General features: G+C 42.9%; 1 protein-coding gene across 2 annotated transcripts in view; it reads right to left on the bottom strand.

Moving 5' to 3' along the window:
• The window catches only part of Kiaa1549l (KIAA1549 like), a 250,946-nt gene extending 232,723 nt beyond the window's left edge, over positions 1 to 18,223 (bottom strand). For both annotated transcript variants that reach the window (XM_048361012.1, XM_048361013.1), the window contains exon 1: positions 17,974 to 18,223. In XM_048361012.1, coding sequence (XP_048216969.1) covers positions 17,974 to 18,223 — 250 coding nt within the window. The remainder of the gene's footprint in view (positions 1 to 17,973) is intronic.
• Positions 18,224 to 18,249: the final 26 nt, after the last annotated feature.

The raw sequence follows: 18,249 nt of genomic DNA, 5'->3' as shown, positions 1-18,249 counted from the left end.
TCAAAGCCAGCCCTGGCAGGAAAGTCCATGAGACTCTTATCTCCAATTAACCACCCCCAAACCGAAAGTAGCGCTGTGTCTCAAAGTGGTAGAGCACTAGCCTTGAACATAAAAAGCTCAGCGACAGCACCCAAACCCTGAGTTCAAGCCCCATGAGAGACCAAACAACAACAACAACAAAAAAAACATAGTATAAAATCTAAACTATAGTATAAAACAATGTGGCTGGAGGTTTGTGGAGGTGATGAGAGGTAATGAGATAAAAGAAGGCAACAGAAACTTGCTTCATAGGGTGGTGGTCACATGCTGAATCTCCACAGGGATTTGGGCTACACATGGATAAACAATTACAAAACTGAAGAATATACTTATGATTTTTATCTTTCATTGTATATAAAATTTAGCTCAAAATAGGAGCCACAAATACCTAGCCCTAACCAATGACCTGAATGCTTTAATGTATAGCATAATATCTTTTACTTACTTTGAATATGTCAAAAAAATAAGCTGAGGGCTGGGAATGTGACAGTGGTATAGTGCTTGCCGAGCATGTGCAAGAGCCTGGGTTCAATGCCACACCACAAGAAAAAAAAAGAGATGAAATGATAGATGGAGGGAATGATAGACATGATTATGCAAATGAAATAGGATGTTAATTGTACCCCGATGTTGACTGTATAGTTCTCTCAACTCATCTGGATGCTTAAAAATTCAGTGAAGCCTGGTTGGGCGGGGGGGGGGGGGGGGGGGAGGCGGGGGCTGAACGGTGGAGCTGAAACTGTATTGACCTTGTAGTCAGATGCACTTTCACCTCCCAGCTCCATCACCTCACAGCAAGGTGTCTTTAGGCAAGTCAGGTTCTTTTTTTTTTTTTTTTTTTTTTTTTTGGCCAGTCCTGGGCCTTGGACTCAGGGCCTGAGCACTGTCCCTGGCTTCTTCCCGCTCAAGGCTAGCACTCTGCCACTTGAGCCACAGCGCCGCTTCTGGCCGTTTTCTGTATATGTGGTGCTGGGGAATCGAACCTAGGGCCTTGTGTATCTGAGGCAGGCACTCTTGCCACTAGGCTATATCCCCAGCCCAAGTCAGGTTCTTAACTGCCCTCTCCACCTCTGTTTCTCCCATGCAAAATGGGCAAATCTATCTTAACAGTGTTGCCATGGGGACTAAATAAAATAAATTTCTCCATCCAGTGGCTAATACAATAGTAGCTGTTTCATAAAAGTGAATCTTTCTTAGCAGAAGTCAACACATCCACAAACTGGGACACATCTTCAGGAAGACATAAAAGAAAAATCCTCTGATTTTTTTTTCTCTTGCTCCATCTCAAGGGAAATTAAAAGCAATTAACTTTACTATTTTTATAAGTCAGTAGACACCGACCTTCCAGCAATAGGACACTTGATGTTGCATGTCTGAGGAAAATGGCAGATTTAATCTGTCGTCACTTCTCCACGTCTCCCAGTAGCCAGCACCGCTGTTCATGAGAGCTGGCCAGGGGCAGCCACATCAGGAGGAGAAATCGGAAATGTGGACAGAATTGTGAGTAGCACACAGGAGTCAGGGCCCCAGCCACTTGCCCAGATGTGCAGGAAGAAAGCCAACCAGACTCACTCCAAGGTCTATGAAAACATCTGACAGGCTGTGAGAGGGGATGGTCACGAGTCTCTTTTGGCTTTTAGCACAATTATATGAACCCAGTAACACCCTTGAGATCATAAATAAAAGCCTCCAATCGAGAATAATAGTGTTATTCAATTGAGAGATGTCTAATAGGCCACCAAGTGAATTTCATATCTTTGATTTAGAAGGCAGAAGAAAGGAAACTGTTGATGACAACTCCCAATGAGAAGACGGTGTTGACATCGAAACGTGAGGGAAAAAAATTACACCTTTCAGTGCTGGAAAACAAAACCAATGTTCCTCTGAGAAAATGAAGTCTGGCCTCTGAAAACCCATAAAAGGGTTAATTACATGTCACCAGTAAAACATGGTAGTCAAAAGAAACTGAAATTATTTAGAAAGTGTTAGTGTGTCCACTAAATTATACACATAGGACTATAAACTTCAAGCTGTTTTTAGGTGGCTTTGTTCTCGTTACCAGGAAATCTTACTCCTTTTGACATAATTACAAACTCACCCAAGGATTAGCTTATGATACCTAGACTCTCCTGGCAACAGGTGCACTTCCTGAGAAAATTGCTTTCATCTAGGTGTGTCCACCTGCTGGGTCCCCCTCACTTCACAAATCTATTGCTGAATTGGGAGCTTGACATCAGCTATGCAGGGAGGGTTGCCACCAGGAAACTGACAGAACTGTAAGTAGTACATGCTAATATACATCTAGCCACTCACTGGTTTTCATCAAGCTTGCCAACACAGGAAGCTATCTTTTATTGCCATCAGAGCAGATACAAATTTGGGGAAATCTGTCTCTACTACCTTCTCTTACTTAGAACTGATCCCTAGTTAAAGGAGAGTCAGTTAAACATGCTTTATCTTTTTTTTTTCTTTTTCTTTTTTTGTCAGTTAAGGGGCTTAGGAACAGTTTTTTGTTTTGTTTTGTTTTGTTTTTTGGCCAGTCCTGGGGCTTGGACTCAGGGCCTGAGCACTGTCCCTGGCTTCTTTTTGCTCAAGGCTAACACTCTGCCACTTGAGCCACAGCGCCGTTTCTGGCCGTTTTCTGTATATGTGGTGCTGGGGAATTGAACCCAGGGCCTCATGTATACGAGGCAAGCACTCTTGCCACTAGGCCATATCCCCAGCCCCTTAGGAACTGTTTTTTAACTTCTTGCTCAAGGCTAATGCTCTACCACTTTGAGCCACAGCTCAACTTCCAGTTTTCTGGTGGTTAATTGGAGATGAGTCTCATGGACTTTCCTGCTCAGGCTGGCTTCAAACCACATTCCCCATATCTCAGCCTCCTGAGTAGCTAGGATTACAGGTGTGAGTCCCCAGCATCCACTAAAAAAAGCTCTGTGTGTGTGTATGTGTATGCATATGGTGTGTGTGTGTGTGTGTGTGTGTGTGTGTGTGCACATGCACAATGTGTCCCTTCTCCTCTGGCCTCTGTAGATAAAGTGAGGAGCACTCCTAACTCTGTTAGCCAGACTGTAGCAGCCTGCTTCTCCTCCTGGGTACTGGAGCGAGAAAAGGGGCCGAGGTGGTAAAGAGTGCTGTCAGCTACACACCCAGTGGGGAAGGCTCAGGCAAGTTTTAGTCACAGGGGAGCCAAGAAGCTATGGGAAATTAGAGAAAACCAGTCTACAGGAAGAGACAGAAGATAAACCCACTGCAAGGAGATGGCTGAAACTCAGCTGACCCAGAGCCAGTGGCCTCCAACTTTCCTGGAAGGTGGCACAATAAAGCAGAATGCAGAGTGGGCAATAAACTGCCTGGGTTCAAATCCTGCCTTTGACACTTATTCATGCAACAAATAATTCTCTTTCCTCATCTGAAGCAGTAGGGTTCATAACAGAGCTGAATATATCAGTTTGCTATGAGATTTAAATGAGGAATAAGAAGAGTGCTCAAAACTGTTAGCCATTACTTCTATCACTTAATGCCCATGTCCACCCAGCTCTGTTATGCTTCGTTCCTATTTTGAATATACCACATGAGATTCCTCTGTGGCCCGGAAGCCCATCCTTACGCGAAGTCGGATAGTTAGGTAGATTATCTATCCCTTCATCAGATTATAATGTTAAAAGTCCCAGGATGAGACAGGTGCCAGTGGCTCATGCCTGTAATCCTAACTACTCAGGAGGCCGAGATCTGAAGATCACAGTTCAAAGCCAGCCTTTGCAGGAAAGTCTGTGAGACTCTTATCTCCACTTAATCACAAAAAGCCATTGGAGGAACTGGGGCGTAAGTAAATAGGTGCTAGCCTTGAGCAAAAATCTTAGGGGCAGCAACCCAAGCCCTGAGTTCAAGCCCTAGGATCAGCCCATACACACATACAAGTTCCAAGACTGCCACACAACTTCAGCAAATCACTTCCAGAACCCCCACTTAGGAGCAGTGTTACATTCAAGTAGGAAAATAAACTAGAAGCATTAATAACTATGATGTGACATCAGACTCTGGAGCCCGCTATCCCTGTAGAGAAAAAATGAATATATCACACTAGCCAAAAGAATAGAAAACACTTAAGGTATTTTTATTGCTGGACCAGATATAAGTACTATTCCTGCATTCCATTGAGCAAAAACTCAGTGTCTGTAGGATCTGCCAGCACGCTTCATGTTTCGTCTCCAATATTAATAAGTTAATAATAGGAAGCTGCCCAAAACAGCTCCATGGGGCTGATTCTTTACTACACTTTCATCCAGTTTCATTGTATTCAAAATGATGCTTCTAATCCAGATTCCCTGTATATTTCTAAACAAAGACTCATTATTTGATCATTAAGTATGTAGGCTTAGAGATTTTTTTTTCTCAGCTCTTTTTGACAAGGACTTACAAGCTACATTATTTCATCACTTTTTTCAGCTACATTATTTCATCACTTTTTTCTTTCACAGGCTTCTCATTTTTCTTCAGCCTTCCTGGGTTTGCTGTTGACATTTGGTAAATAAAAAGAGCAGTGACAAAAAAACAGAACCCATTACTAGGAGCAGAGGTAAAGGGGGGAGGCTGGGGAGCCCTCGTTTCACTCCAGGGACTCACACTCATATTTCACATGGAAAGAGTAGTTCAAAACATTCTAGACCTTTCTATTTACTGGTCCTGCATAAATATCAAAGCCATTTTATGTTTCTGACGTCGGGAGGTTTTCTTTCCAGCTAAGAATAGATTGAACATATATGAATCTAAATCTAAATCAAATTCTTGTCTTGAGGTGAGGCTGTATTAGACAGAGCTTCACATGAGTGGACGGAAGGCTGGTCCAGCAGTGACCTTGAGCTGTGCCAAGGGCAGCTACTTGGCTGTATTTACATCTACCTTAGTTGGTTCCACCATGTTGCTTATCCTACCCTGTGTGGTATTTCAAAGGAGCCAGGATTGTCTTTGGCTCCAGGAAGGTCTTCCAAGGGAAGGAAGGCAAGGACTGGAGGGAACGAAGAGAGTAGAAGCAGATAGTTTACTTCTAGCTTTGAATCTGCACCAGGGTCTTTGAGCTATTTTGTAGTAAAGGATTTTCTGTGTTTCCAGGAGACATTCAAATTCTCTTAGGACAAGATGTAGGTAGCACAGAGAGAGACTCACAAATACAATGTCCAGTGCTCATATCTTTCTTAGGTCTGATAAGAAAACTAAGTAGGCTATGTATATAGATATAAATGTTTATAAGAAAAGAAGTCTGGAAAGATACAGTACACTTATTTGACAGTCCAACTCCAAGGACTAGAAACAGGACCAAGAAGGTCTATTATATTTCACTGTATGCACTTGAGTGTGATTCATATTTAATGAAGTGTACATTACTTTTATTTTATTTTACTTTTTGTGCCAGAGTCTTTAACTCAGTCTTTAAGGCTGATCTTCTACCATTTGAGCCACAACTCCACTTCCACCTTTATGCTGTTTAATTGGAGAAAAGAGGCTCAGGACCTTTTCTGCCTGGGTGAGCTTTGAACCATGATCCTTAGATCTCAGCCTCCTGAGTAGCTAGGACCACAGGCAAGAGCCACTGGAGCCAGGCTTACATGTTTCTTCTATAATTTTTTAAAAGTCATTGACAATATTTAAAAACCAATATTTCGCAAGGCCCCAAGTTGGAACCATGATATAAGGAAATGCTTCCCTTTTGAGCATGAGAATCCTTAACTGGGTTTGTCGTAGATGGAGGAAGAAGTAAGCAACACAGTTGGAACAACCCCACCAAAGCATCTACTTTAAGCTGACAGTCAGGGGACCAGGGAAAGAATGGAGAATCTGGAGAGTCTCGATCACAAATGAGAAAACCAAGGGCCCTGAAAAGTAAAACGATTTCACAAGTAACAGGCAAAAGTGACCTCAACTTCCTGAACATATCAGTGCAATCTCCCCTTACCCAATTTTTCTTCCTAGACCTTGAAGCAAACATTTGTCCATTGGTAAACTTGAGAATGAGGTATTACAGGCTTATAATACTTTGTATTTTAACTAAAATAAACCTTTGAGTGGACTTCAATCTCATTGGTAGGACCATAGACCTTAAAAGATAAAGAATGCCAAATGGACACAAACATTTTGATAAAACAAAAGAAGAAATGCTTCCCTGTGTTTTCATAGGTCGGCATTACCTTTACACTAAAACTACATCAAACTTCCCCATGAAACAAAACTATAGAATAGTATCTCTCATGAGCATAAAGACTTGACATGTTTCTTAGCTGAGAACCAGTGCTCATGCCTGTAATCCTAGCTGCTCAAGAGGCTAAGATCGGAGGATCACAGATCAAATCCAACCCAGGAAAATCCATGAGACTCTTAACTCCAATTAGCCACTAAATAAATAAGTAAATAAGCAAGTGAAGTTGTGTCTCAAGTTCAAGCCCCAAGACCGATACACACACACACACATACACACACACACACACACACACACACCAAAAACTTCACACATTTCTAACAAAAGTATCTGAAAACCAGATTGAGCCAAAATACATGACTAAGCTAAAATCATGACTAAGCTAGAGGTTAGCCCAGAAACAAAGCCTGACATTCTAAAATCAATAAAGTTGTCTTTTCAAAGACTAATGAATAAAAACCTACGAAGGATCTCAGGGTGCACATCTGACAAAACACCATAACTCATCATAATAAAAATTCACAGCAAATTAGGTATGTGGTACAGAAGAGAACTTATTCAACCTGGTAAAGAGCAATTAAAAAAATAAGTAAAAGTATACCTAATATCATAATCTAATAGTCAAAGACTGAATTAGGACAAGAATGACCACTCTCCTCAAATGTCTAAAAATGTACTAAATGTTCTGGCCGGTGCAATAAGGCAAGAAAATGGAATAAAAGGTATAAAGACATGAAATGAAAAGATAAAACTGTCTTTAATCACAAATAATATGGTTTTCTAGTTAAAAAGAAATCCCAAATATTTTATTAAAACCTAGCAGAACTAAAGAAAGTTTAGAATGGCCATAAAAGGCTGGGATGTAGCTCAGTGGCAAAGCGCTTACCTAGCAAGTGCAACATCCTGGGTTCGATCCCCAGTACCAAAAAAGGGAAAAAAGAATGTAGAAGGGCCATATAAGGTTAATTTTTAAAAATATATTGCTATATGCCAATTTAAAATTTTAAGCATAAATTAAATAAAACTTTAAGTATAATTCACCAAAGCCTTAAATAACATAAAATGTGGGGCTGGGAATATGGCCTAATGGTAGAGTTCTTGCCTCGCATACATTAAGTCCTGGGTTCAATTCCTCAGCACCACATGTATAAAAAAAAAAAAGCCAGAAGTGGTGCTGCGGCCCAAGTGGTAGAGTGCTAGCCTTGAGCAAAAAAAGAATCCAGGGACAGTGCTCAGGCCTTGAGTTCAAGCCCCAGTACTGGCAAAAAATAAATAAATAAAATGTACATGTATAAATGTATATAATGCAAGTTTTAAATGATTGATGGAATAAAGAATAAATAAATTGAAGAAGATGTATTCATAGATCAAGAAAGTCAAAATTGTTACCAATCTTTCTCAATTTTATATAGGCTCAACAAAATCCTGATTTTTAAAAAGTTCAACAAAATCATTTTGGAAGCAAGATTTCACTATACTCAAGGCTGGCCTGAAATTGAACTCATGGTCCTCCTGCCTCCATCTCTTAAGTACTGGGATTACAGATATGCACCCCTATACTTAGACAATAGGGTTTTTTTAAAACATAGATTAACAAATAGATACTTAACTCTATGTGGAAAAAAAAAACACAAAATAGCCAAGGATTTTTTTAAAAGGACAGAATATTCACAGTATCTGATTTCAAGATTTTCCACAAAGCCAGCACAGTGGAATTCAACTAAGGGGTGCTTTTATTTTCCCAGGGACATTTAGCAATGTCTGAAGACACTTGTAACTGTCACAATTAGGGAAAGAAGGAGTTACTGGCATCAACTAGGCAGAGGTAAGAAATATGGCTAGTGTCATACAATATAGCCCTTCCCTCAAAAAAAAAAAAATACCAGCTGCATGTCATCAGTACTCAAGAAGTCCTGAGCTAAAAACCAAGACAGCAGCAGAGATCAATGACACGGAGTCCAGAAATCAACCCATACAGATCCACTACCAAAGATAGCCAATGGAGCATGAATAGTCTTTTCAGAAAGTAGTACTGGACAATTAAGCATCCACATTAAAAAAATTAACCTTGACCCTAACTTTGCATTATATATATGTATATGTATATATATATACATATATATATATATAAACATGATCACAGACTCAAAAGTAAAAGCAAAAGTATAAAACTTCTAGAAGAAATAATATGTAACCTTGAGTTGGTCAAAAAATTTTATGCTAGGATATCAAAAACAACTTTTAAATTAAAAAGTTGATAAAGTGAATCTAATTAAATCACAATGAGATACTACTACACAACTAGTAGAGTGGCTGAAAGTTAAATTAAAAGGAAAACAAGCTGACAATGCCAAGTGCCATGAGGATACACAGAAGCAGCTAAAATCCCCAGACAATGCAACTGAGGCTGCAAAACTGTGTCACTCTTTCAAAAGGAGTTTGCCAGTTTCTTCTTTCTGTGCCAGTATAAGGGCTTGCACTAAGGCCTTACATACTCAGCTTTTTCACTCATGGATGGCACTCTAATACTTGAGCAATGCCTCTAATTCCCACTTTTTGCTGGTTAATTGGAGATTAGTGTCTCTTTGATTCATCTGCCTAGACTGGCTTTGAACCATGGTATTAGAGTTCAGTCTCCTAAGTATCTAGCAATTTATTATAAGGTTAAACATAGACTGACAGAGGGCTCAGCAAGCACACTTTTGTTTACCCAAGGGAAAAGGAGACTGTCCACACAAAACCTCTTCAACTCAAAAAAGAACACAAAAAAACTGAACAATGTTCATTGCAATGGCTATGAAAAGTGTGACTCAATGGAATACTACTCTGTCATACAAAGAGCAGAATTAGTGACCCAGGCAACAATCCTCCAGAGCATGATGCTAAGTGAAAGAAGTTAGACCCAAAAAGTTACAAACCGAGCTAGGTACTGGTAGCTCACACCAGTAATCTAGCTACTCAGGAGACTGAGATCTGAGGATTGCAGCTTGAAGCCAGCCTAGGCAGAAAAGTTCATGAGATTCTTATCGGTAATTAATCACAAAAAAAAATCCAGAAGTGGACCTGTGGCTTAAGTGGTAAAGCACCAGCCTTGAGCAAAAGAAGATAAGGACAATGCCCAGGCCTTGAGTTCAAGCCCCAAGACCAGCACATGCACATGCACTCTTGCACATGTAGGCACTTGCGCGCGCGCACACACACACACACACACATACACACATACACATACACATACACACACACACAGAGTTACAAACTGGGTACCGGTGAGGATTGTTAAGTTTATATTGTTTATGTGTGTGGAAATGTCACAAGGAAACTCACCTTGTACAACTAATTTATTTGCTAATAATAAAAAATGTTACAAACTGTAGTGAGTTTATCTACATGACCTTCTAGAAAAGGCAAAACTGAGACAAAGAATACATTGGTGGCTGCCAGAATTGAAGCAGAGGGCAGAATAAGAACACTTAGGGATGACAGAAATGTTAAATACTTAGAAACATCTAATACTTATACACCTAAAAGGGGTGAATTTTTGTGGAGAAAGGAGAATCATGATCCAAGGCCATTCCAAGAAAAAGTTAACAAGGACCTAAGAAGAAGCTAAGCATGGTGGTACAAGCCTGAATTCCAGCTATATGGGAGGTATAGAGAGGAGAATCCCAGTCCAAGGCCAGCCCAGGGCAAAAATTGAACATTCTGTCCAAAAAAATTTAAAGATGGAGTCATAGCTCAAGTGTTAGAGCATCTGCCTAGCCATCACAAGGCCTTGAGTTTAAACCCCAGTGTCACCAAATTAAAAAAAAAAAAATTAGGGGCTGGGAATATGGCCTAATGGCAAGAGTGTTTGCCTCGTATACACAAATCCCTGGGTTCGATTCCTCAGCACCATATATATAGAAAAGACCAGAAGTGGTGCTGTGGCTCAAGTGGCAGAGTGAGCAAAAAAGAAGCCAAGGACAGTTGCTCAGGCCCTGAGTCCAAGCCCCAGGACTGGCAAAAAAAAAATAAATATAATTTAAAGGGTATATTTTGCTGGATGTAAATTAGACCTGATTTACATAAACTTTATTTAAATAAAAAAAATAGGGTGGGGGAGGCTGCTGGCTCACGGTTGTGTTCTTTTTGTACAGCATGACATTTCAAAACTGAATTAGTTGGTGACCTTTGAAAACAAGGAGACTGTAGATAAAGTTCCAACTTTTCTTGAGAAATCAGAACTGTGGCACTCCGGGTTGAAGTCTGACCAGTGGCTATTTCCCTGGATGGTGTAACATGTGCTATCTTCATATCCTCACAGGAGACCTAATTCATGGGTGTGTTCCACTGATCTATATGTTTTTCCCTAGATACCATGTACTTGAAGGCAGAAGCCAAGCCAGGCTTGCTTTGCTCTAACCTTCAGAGCTCATGAAGAGCCTGCTGCTTAATAGATGCCAGCACCAGAGAGACTCATCTGCCACCTTCTGCCAGCTGTAATCACAGATACCAACCCCTCCCTGACTGCTGACTGCTCCTTTGGCCCTAATGTCCCATCCAGCCATGGCATCCATCCCATAATTTAGAATAATGTGGCCCTCTGTGTGTTAACACGTCCCCTTGAATATGTTGTCAAGCAACAGAAATGTTTTTGGGCCATTCCAATGATTCACTCTTGTCTAGAGAAGAGTAGAGTTGTTGTTAGTGAAAAGAAAAGGGAATGGAGAGAAAGAAAAGCCAAACATGAGCTTAGAGGTTAATGGAAGCGAACAGGGAAGTCTGCACATTGACTGGGCATATTCTTAGATCATATGCCAGTAATTGAGGCCAGGTAAGCCCAGCTCAAAACTTCTCTGGAAGTTCAAGATCTCAAATCTTCCACAGGGATGTTGGGTGCTGGAGTAAGGGCAGGAGGTCTGACCTGTTTTGTGTCATCTTAAAAGCAGAGCATCACTGTCCCCTGGACCTTCTTTACTTTGTGAGGGATGGGGGTGAGAGGAATGCAAAGCCTGGGACATCTTGCAAGAATCTTTGAAGTCCTAACACTACAGAGAGTAGAACATCCAAGTGTGTGTGCTTGGACAATCTATATTTGGGGAAATATATATATACGATATATATTTGATATATAAATATTTGATATATATATCATATATATTCTGTCTTTGTGCGTGCATATGTGTGTGTGTATGTGTGTGTGTATACTAAGGCTTGAACTTAAGGACAGATTGCTCTCTCTTAGCTTTCTCAATTCAGACTGGCACTCTACCACTTGAGCCACAGCTCCATTTCTAGCCCTCCATTTCTAGCCTCTTGCTAGTTCACTGGAAAAAGGAGTCTCATAGACTTGTCTGCCCAGGCTGGCTTTGGACTGCGATCCTCAGATCTCAGCCTCCTCAGCTAGTATTAACGTGTGAGCCACCAGTTCTGTTTGTTGTATGTCTTTAATGTGAAATGCTAGAGGCCTGGCTTATGTGTTAGAGTACCTACCTAGCAAGTTCAAGGCTCTCAGTTCAAACCCTAGTGCCACACAAAAAAGCATAAATTTATATAATTATATCCGCACCTTAAACCCTCCATGGGTCCTCCTTCATCTTTTGTCTACCTTTGTCCACAGAAAAATGTTGAGATATCATGTCACTGTCTCCGTTTCCCTTCATCCTTTTTCTTGTGCACCCATTGCAATCAGACATTTGTCCACCACTGTTATGGGAACCACCAAACACCTATGAAATGTCAACCTAGTGTGCACTGCTAGCCCCACAGAGCCTTGCTCTTATAGCACTAAGCTCATTGCTCTCCTCCTTCAGTCCTGTCTTCTCTGAATCCACTTGCCTGAATCTACCTTCCGGGGTGGTTTTCTCTTGCACTGCTCTTTGGCTGGTCCCACTTATATTTGGAACCCCTAAATGCTACAACACTCTAGGCCTACTGCTAGGCTTGCCCTTCATCTCTATACCCACTCCCTAGATGTCTCACCCACATACATGTTGACAGCTCCCAAATTTATACCTCTGTACCTGCTATCTCCTAGAATCCAGACTTTCTGATATTTCTGCTTGAAGAAACATTTCAAGCTTTATCTGCCCCCAAACAGAATCTATATTTCCTATCCCAAGTCTTCCCTAAACCCCAAAACTTCATTGTTCCAGCTGTGTGAGCCCCAAATTCTGGATTCTTCAGTTCTTCTCAATGTCTCTGACCCTTTTAACTCCATTGGCAATTCCATTCATTTTGTCTTCAAAACATGTTCAAAATGTAACACGTCTACCACCTCTTCTGCTACCACTCTGTCTGACCCTTGTCATGGGAACATGGGGTTTCAGCAAGCACCTCCCACCTCAGCTCCCTCCTTCCCCCTGGGCCTTCCAGTCCCTCTTCACAAATAGCTAACCTCTGGGCTGGAAATATGGCCTAGTGCTCGAGTGCTCACATCATATACATGAAGCCCTGGGTTTGATTCCTCAGCACCACATATATAGAGAAAAAGTCGGAAGTGATGATGTGTGGGGCGCACCGACTGACCCCACCTGTTCGCGCCCTGGAGGTGTGTGACTGTTGCACCACCTCCCGGAAGAGGGATCCCGGCTAGCCCCGCCTGCCTTCCAGGTCCAGAACCGGAAAGGCAGCTCTAGCTGGCCGTGCCTCCCAGCCTTAAGACCACATGCAGCAAGATGGCAGCCAGTGGTAACCTGGGGGTGGTCCTGCTGGTAGTGACATAGACTTAGGCTGCCCCTTAGGGAGGTCCCATGGCCTTCCGCCCTTGGCTGACAGCTCCAACCACCAATCGTAGCCCCTGGCTAGGTATGTTACACCCCTCCTCTTCCTGCCGCCATTGCCCATATTTAAGATCAGGTTGGCGCCAATAAACGGAGAGCGGTCTTGAACTTCTCTGGAGTCGTCTGACTGTCTAACCTCCGGCGAAAGGTTGGGTTGGGCTGCGTGCGGGCGACTTGCGGCTCATTATCCATTCTGGGCTTACCCTAGGCAGGGCGCGCTTCCTCACCTCTCCTGCTGGTCAGGAGAGTGCCTAGGGCACAGGGACCCCTGCAATGATGTGGCTCAAGTGGTAGAGTTATAGCCTTGAGCAAAAAGAATCCAGGGACAGCGATCAAACCCTGAGTTCAAGCCCCAGGACTGGCAAAACAAAAAACAAATAGCTAACCTCTTGTTCCTACAGTGCACCATCTCATTGAGAATTAAATACCAAGCCACTGTTATAGCCAAGAAGCCCCACCCCCCATGAAGTAACTCTTACTCTATCCTTATTTAAGATCATTTCTTACCACTCATCTTGCTCTTTCAGGTATGCACTGGACCTCCAGCTCTTCCCTTCTATCTATTCCTTCTATATATTCCTTTCCTTCCACCTGACCCTTCCCTTAATCTGGAAAATGCTATTTCCACATACCCACTCTTCAATCTCTACTCCAATGTCAGCTCATGATAGAGGCCTTCCCCCACCATCCTGTATAAATAAGCACATGCGTGCATGGAGTGCAGGCTGTGGATCTGATTTCTTTTTCCTCATAGGACGATGGCCACATTAATTTGTTATATTTGCTACTCAAAAGTGCTCCACTCTCCAGCAACAGTAGCAGCAGCCCCAGGTCTTATCCTAGACCTACTGAATAAAAAGCATGAAATTGAGCAGAATCTTGACTTGTACCCACAGGAAAATATGGACAGCACTGAGTGCTAGTTTATAATGGCCACAAGAATGGCAGCTAGGTTTTGTTCATTACTGTAACCTCAGAGGACTGAAGCACTCAAAATATGTTGAATAAATGAATGAGTGAATGAGCTGTGGAATCAGTGGAATGTGACTCCAAGTTGACAATACAAGCAGGTTGAAGAGGGACATAAGAGTCAGCACAGGTCAAAAATCTGTCTTCCTCACATACCAAATGCTAAATTAGAGATTCTCTGGAGTCAGCAAACGCTTCCTTCAAAATGTAAATATATTCCCCAAATAAAGCAGTCTTTCACAATTTACTGTGAATTATATACTAACATCTAATAGAATCAGCCAAGCTGAGGGAAAGACTGTAAGAAGACTGATGTGTGAACAAGTTCCTATTCTGTGCTAGGCCCTATAACGGGCAATAAGAAAACTAAGGTGAGTCAGGAATTGAGAGTGGTGGTGCATGCCTGTAATCCCAGCTACTTAGGAACTGGAAGCAGGAGAATCAAGAGCCCAAAGCAAGACCCAGAAAAGGTTAGCAAAATCCAATCTCAGCCATGGTGATATGCACCTCCTAGCTCATAGCAGGAGTTTGTAGGTCAGAGGATCATGATCAGAATCAGGTCCCAGGCAAAAGCATGAAACTAAAAACTACAGTAAAAAGGGCTGGAGGTGTGGCTCAGGTGATAGAGCACCTGCATAGCAAGCACAAGACTTTGACTTCAAACCTCAGTACCAAATATGAGTCTGGAACCTATAAACTGATTGAAGGAACGGGCAGGCTTCAGAGGCCTTATTGAATACTGGCTGTCCCACAATTTGTGACGGGCTCCGTTTATCAGCATGGATTGCACAACATCAAAGTTCAAACTAATTGATTACTTTCTTCTTCTTCTTCTTTTGCATATCCCCTACCCCAGCACAGCATCTAGACAGAGAAAACATTCAGCCCATTTCCACCATTTTACCAAAACAGCCAGTGATGGGCTGGGAATATGACTTAGTGGGAAAGTGCTTGCCTAGCATGCATGAAGCCCTGGGTTCGATTCCCCAGTGCCACATAAACAGAAAAAGCCAGAAGTGGCACTGTGGATCAAGCAGTAGAGTGCTATCTTTAAACAAAAAGGAAGCCAGGGACAGTGCTCAGGCCCTGAGTTCAAGCCCCAGGACTGGCAAAAAAGAAAAGAAAAAACCAGCCAGTATTCACTGAGTATTTACTGTAAACCAAACCCTGTTTTATACTTTAGGTGCATTAACTTACAGCATCATTGTCACAACAACCCAGTTAAGAGCATTCATTATTCCTACTTCACACATAGAGAGGACTGAGGTCCAGTAGGTGAATCGAAGGACTGAATAGAAGATCAGCAGTTATGATGATTGGGAAATGGAATTTGAATTTTGCCATTTTGCCTGGAGCCAGGAAAGCAGAAGAGGATTGAGGAGTCAGCATTTGCTGCACTAAATCCTTCTTTCCTTGCACCCATCTCCCACAACCAAAATAGGAGTGATTGTCTGAGAGCAAGGGCTCCCTGGAGACAGAGGTTCAGAGCAGGAGATGACAGCAGCCTGGCCTTTATGCTGTCGAGAGAAGTGTTTCTGGTTCCTCAAGCAAAAGGGGCTGGAGGGGAGTACATAGATGTAGTCTTGGAACACACCTCAGGAGTCCCAGGACAAAAGGCACTGACCAACCATGTCAGTTTTTCCAGCAACAAGTCTGCTTTTGCAAGTTTCTCAATGAAAGCAAATCTAGCTTAGCTTTGCTTAGAAAACAGGAAGAGCAATGGGTGCAAAAGTCATGGTCATAGCAAGTCATACTTGAAGCAGGATCAGCATCCTCACAGGTTTTGGCTTCTTGGGTAAATTAGCCTACAGCACATCCTGCAGCAAGAAATAGCACCACACCATAGCAGACCATCAGAAAGAGTTCCTGGTCAGGAGATTTGTTGAAGGCAAGCATCATCTGTTATCCTCCTGCCCTCCTAACACTGCTTTCTCTCACCATGCAGGGATGTCCTGCTCAGGACTGGGGATGGGGGAAGGGGTAAGACAAGGGGACTACCTAAGGAAAAAAGTCAGAGAAAGAAAGCAGAAAGGAAAGAAGACAGGGAGCCCAGTGTTTTAACTCCTCCATTGAGAAAGCAGTCATGAAATAAGACAATGTAAATCCACAGGACATGTTAAAGTTCAGTGCTTCAAGCATGGATCCACAGGTGAGGGGCAAGGCAGGGAAATCTGGTCATCAAGGATGCCAGGAGAAGAACACCCAGAAAACTCTGGAAGCGGTAAGTCACTCTATTGAGAAGAAAAAGCATAGCTTTGGGGAGAAAGATCCACGTTAATGATTTGTGCCATGGTCTTCATCAAAGTGTTCTTGTGTTCTCATGTTCTCCATACCACACATAGGAAAAAGGAAAAGGAGACCAGAGAAAGATGTAGATAAAAGATATAGATTTTTCAAAGATGTAGATGAGATAAAGATGTAGATTTTTTAAAAATACCCTAAATGAGGCTCTGGATGTCTGAAAGACAAGCCAAGGACAATCACAGACAGTCAGACGGATCTGGGTCCATACGTTGGAAGGGAGATGAAAAATTCAAAACCCATCACAGAAAATCATCCACCATTAGGCTGAATAGGAACAATACATGAAAGCCAACTTTCACATATTACAGATGGCTCAACAGTGCTGAGTGTCTTTATTCAAATGAACAATATCCAAAAGTGAAAAGTGCATAAACAATTTAAGACTGTCCAATTTAAGACCTGATAAGACTTTTAAACACCAACTCCACATTACTGAGCCAATGGACAGAATGATATTTTTACATATGTCCTATTCAAGACTAGTCTTGCAGCCACAGTGCTAACTACACAGCAGTAAAACCGCTAGAACTATAACAAGCAGGGCTGAAAATCTCCTCAGCTTAACTACTGAAGTTGGTAACCACTATAATTGCTTCGAAGATTCCTTGACTTGTGCACGCATGAACACCTTTAAGTGAACCAAAGGCAAGTGGCTTTGAATTAAGCTGTTGATGGCAGAGATATTTTTAACCTGAACTCCTTTTATCTAAAACAGTATGTGAGCTCCTCTTATAATTAGGAACTTTAATCTAATTAGAGGAGGAGGGGCTCAGGAAAAGAAGAGGTCCTCATTAGTCCTTTCTAGAAACTACAAAACTATAGGTACAAATAACCCAAGTGGAAGCTATATTCCTTAATACACTGAACTTACCAAAAGCCCAGAAATCCATAACAACCACAAAAGCCTCCCCTTTACAAGTGCCAGAGTCATCGTTCTTAGTCCAAAGACAATCGCTGACTGCACAGGTGTTAAGTTCTGAAGCACTTCAGCAGAATGATTCCAACAAAACAGTTACAAAAGATTTCACACACACAAAAATCTATTTCACAGACATCTCGGCCTCTGCTGGAAGGTTGGGGGCCAAATGTGATGTTTAACTAGCTTGATCAGTGTGTCTGAATCCTTTAGCAAGGTAGAATTCTTTTTAGGTACTTTGTCACCAAAAGGGGGGGGGGGGGCGCGGAATCTGTTCTCAACCCAGAGGGGAAAATGCTGGTTTAGAAACGGACACGGGAATTGCTTCAAACTCTAGCCATTCCATGCTAGATTTGGCTCCAAACTCTATAGCCATTCCGTGTAAAGACAAAGTGGACCCTCTCATCGGGGTGAGCCCCATAGTGGACGAGCGCCTTCAAACTGTGTCCTGCTAAAATGCATCTCGTGTCCTAAACACACCGTGATCGGCAGGACCTCTTGGGAGGATCTGCAACTCATCCAGAAAGAAAATGTAAATGCATCGCTCTCTCGCTCTCTCTCAATCTCTCTCTCTCTCTCTTTTTTTCTTCCCCGCCCAGCGGTGCCTTCCCGGGAGACAGATTCTGACAGTTCGCTCTCAGGTGCAGCAGCCAAGGGCAGAACGGAAAGCCCGGCGCCGGCTCTGCCAAGACCCTTCCATCCACCGGCGACCCAGTCCTGTTCCCGCCCGGACCGGCAACCCTGCTCCTCCAGAACTGCCACCGAGCGCAAAGCCGCCGCCAAGTGCTTACCCCGATCGGCCCGGCCGAGCCCGGGCAGGGCGGCCAGCAGCAGGAGTCCCAGCAGCCACGGCTGCAGCGGTGGCACCGGGGACGGCGGCGCATCGTGGGACACGCGGCTCCCGGGGCTCCTCACGCCCGGGCAACGTGCAGCAATCCCGCCGGCCCCGCCGAACCCACGCGCCCGGGGCCAGCTCTTCGGCCCCCGCACCACCGGCCCAGCTGTGCTCGGGCCCAGGGGCTTCGCCTCCTGCAGAGCCATGGGAACCCTTCACACATCCAGGCCGC

The sequence above is a fragment of the Perognathus longimembris genome, chromosome 13, assembly GCF_023159225.1.
Source record: "Perognathus longimembris pacificus isolate PPM17 chromosome 13, ASM2315922v1, whole genome shotgun sequence".
Classification (NCBI taxonomy): Eukaryota; Metazoa; Chordata; class Mammalia; order Rodentia; family Heteromyidae; genus Perognathus; species Perognathus longimembris.
The sequence above is the reverse complement of the archived record's forward strand: the minus strand, read 5'-3'. Positions and strand labels throughout refer to the sequence as shown.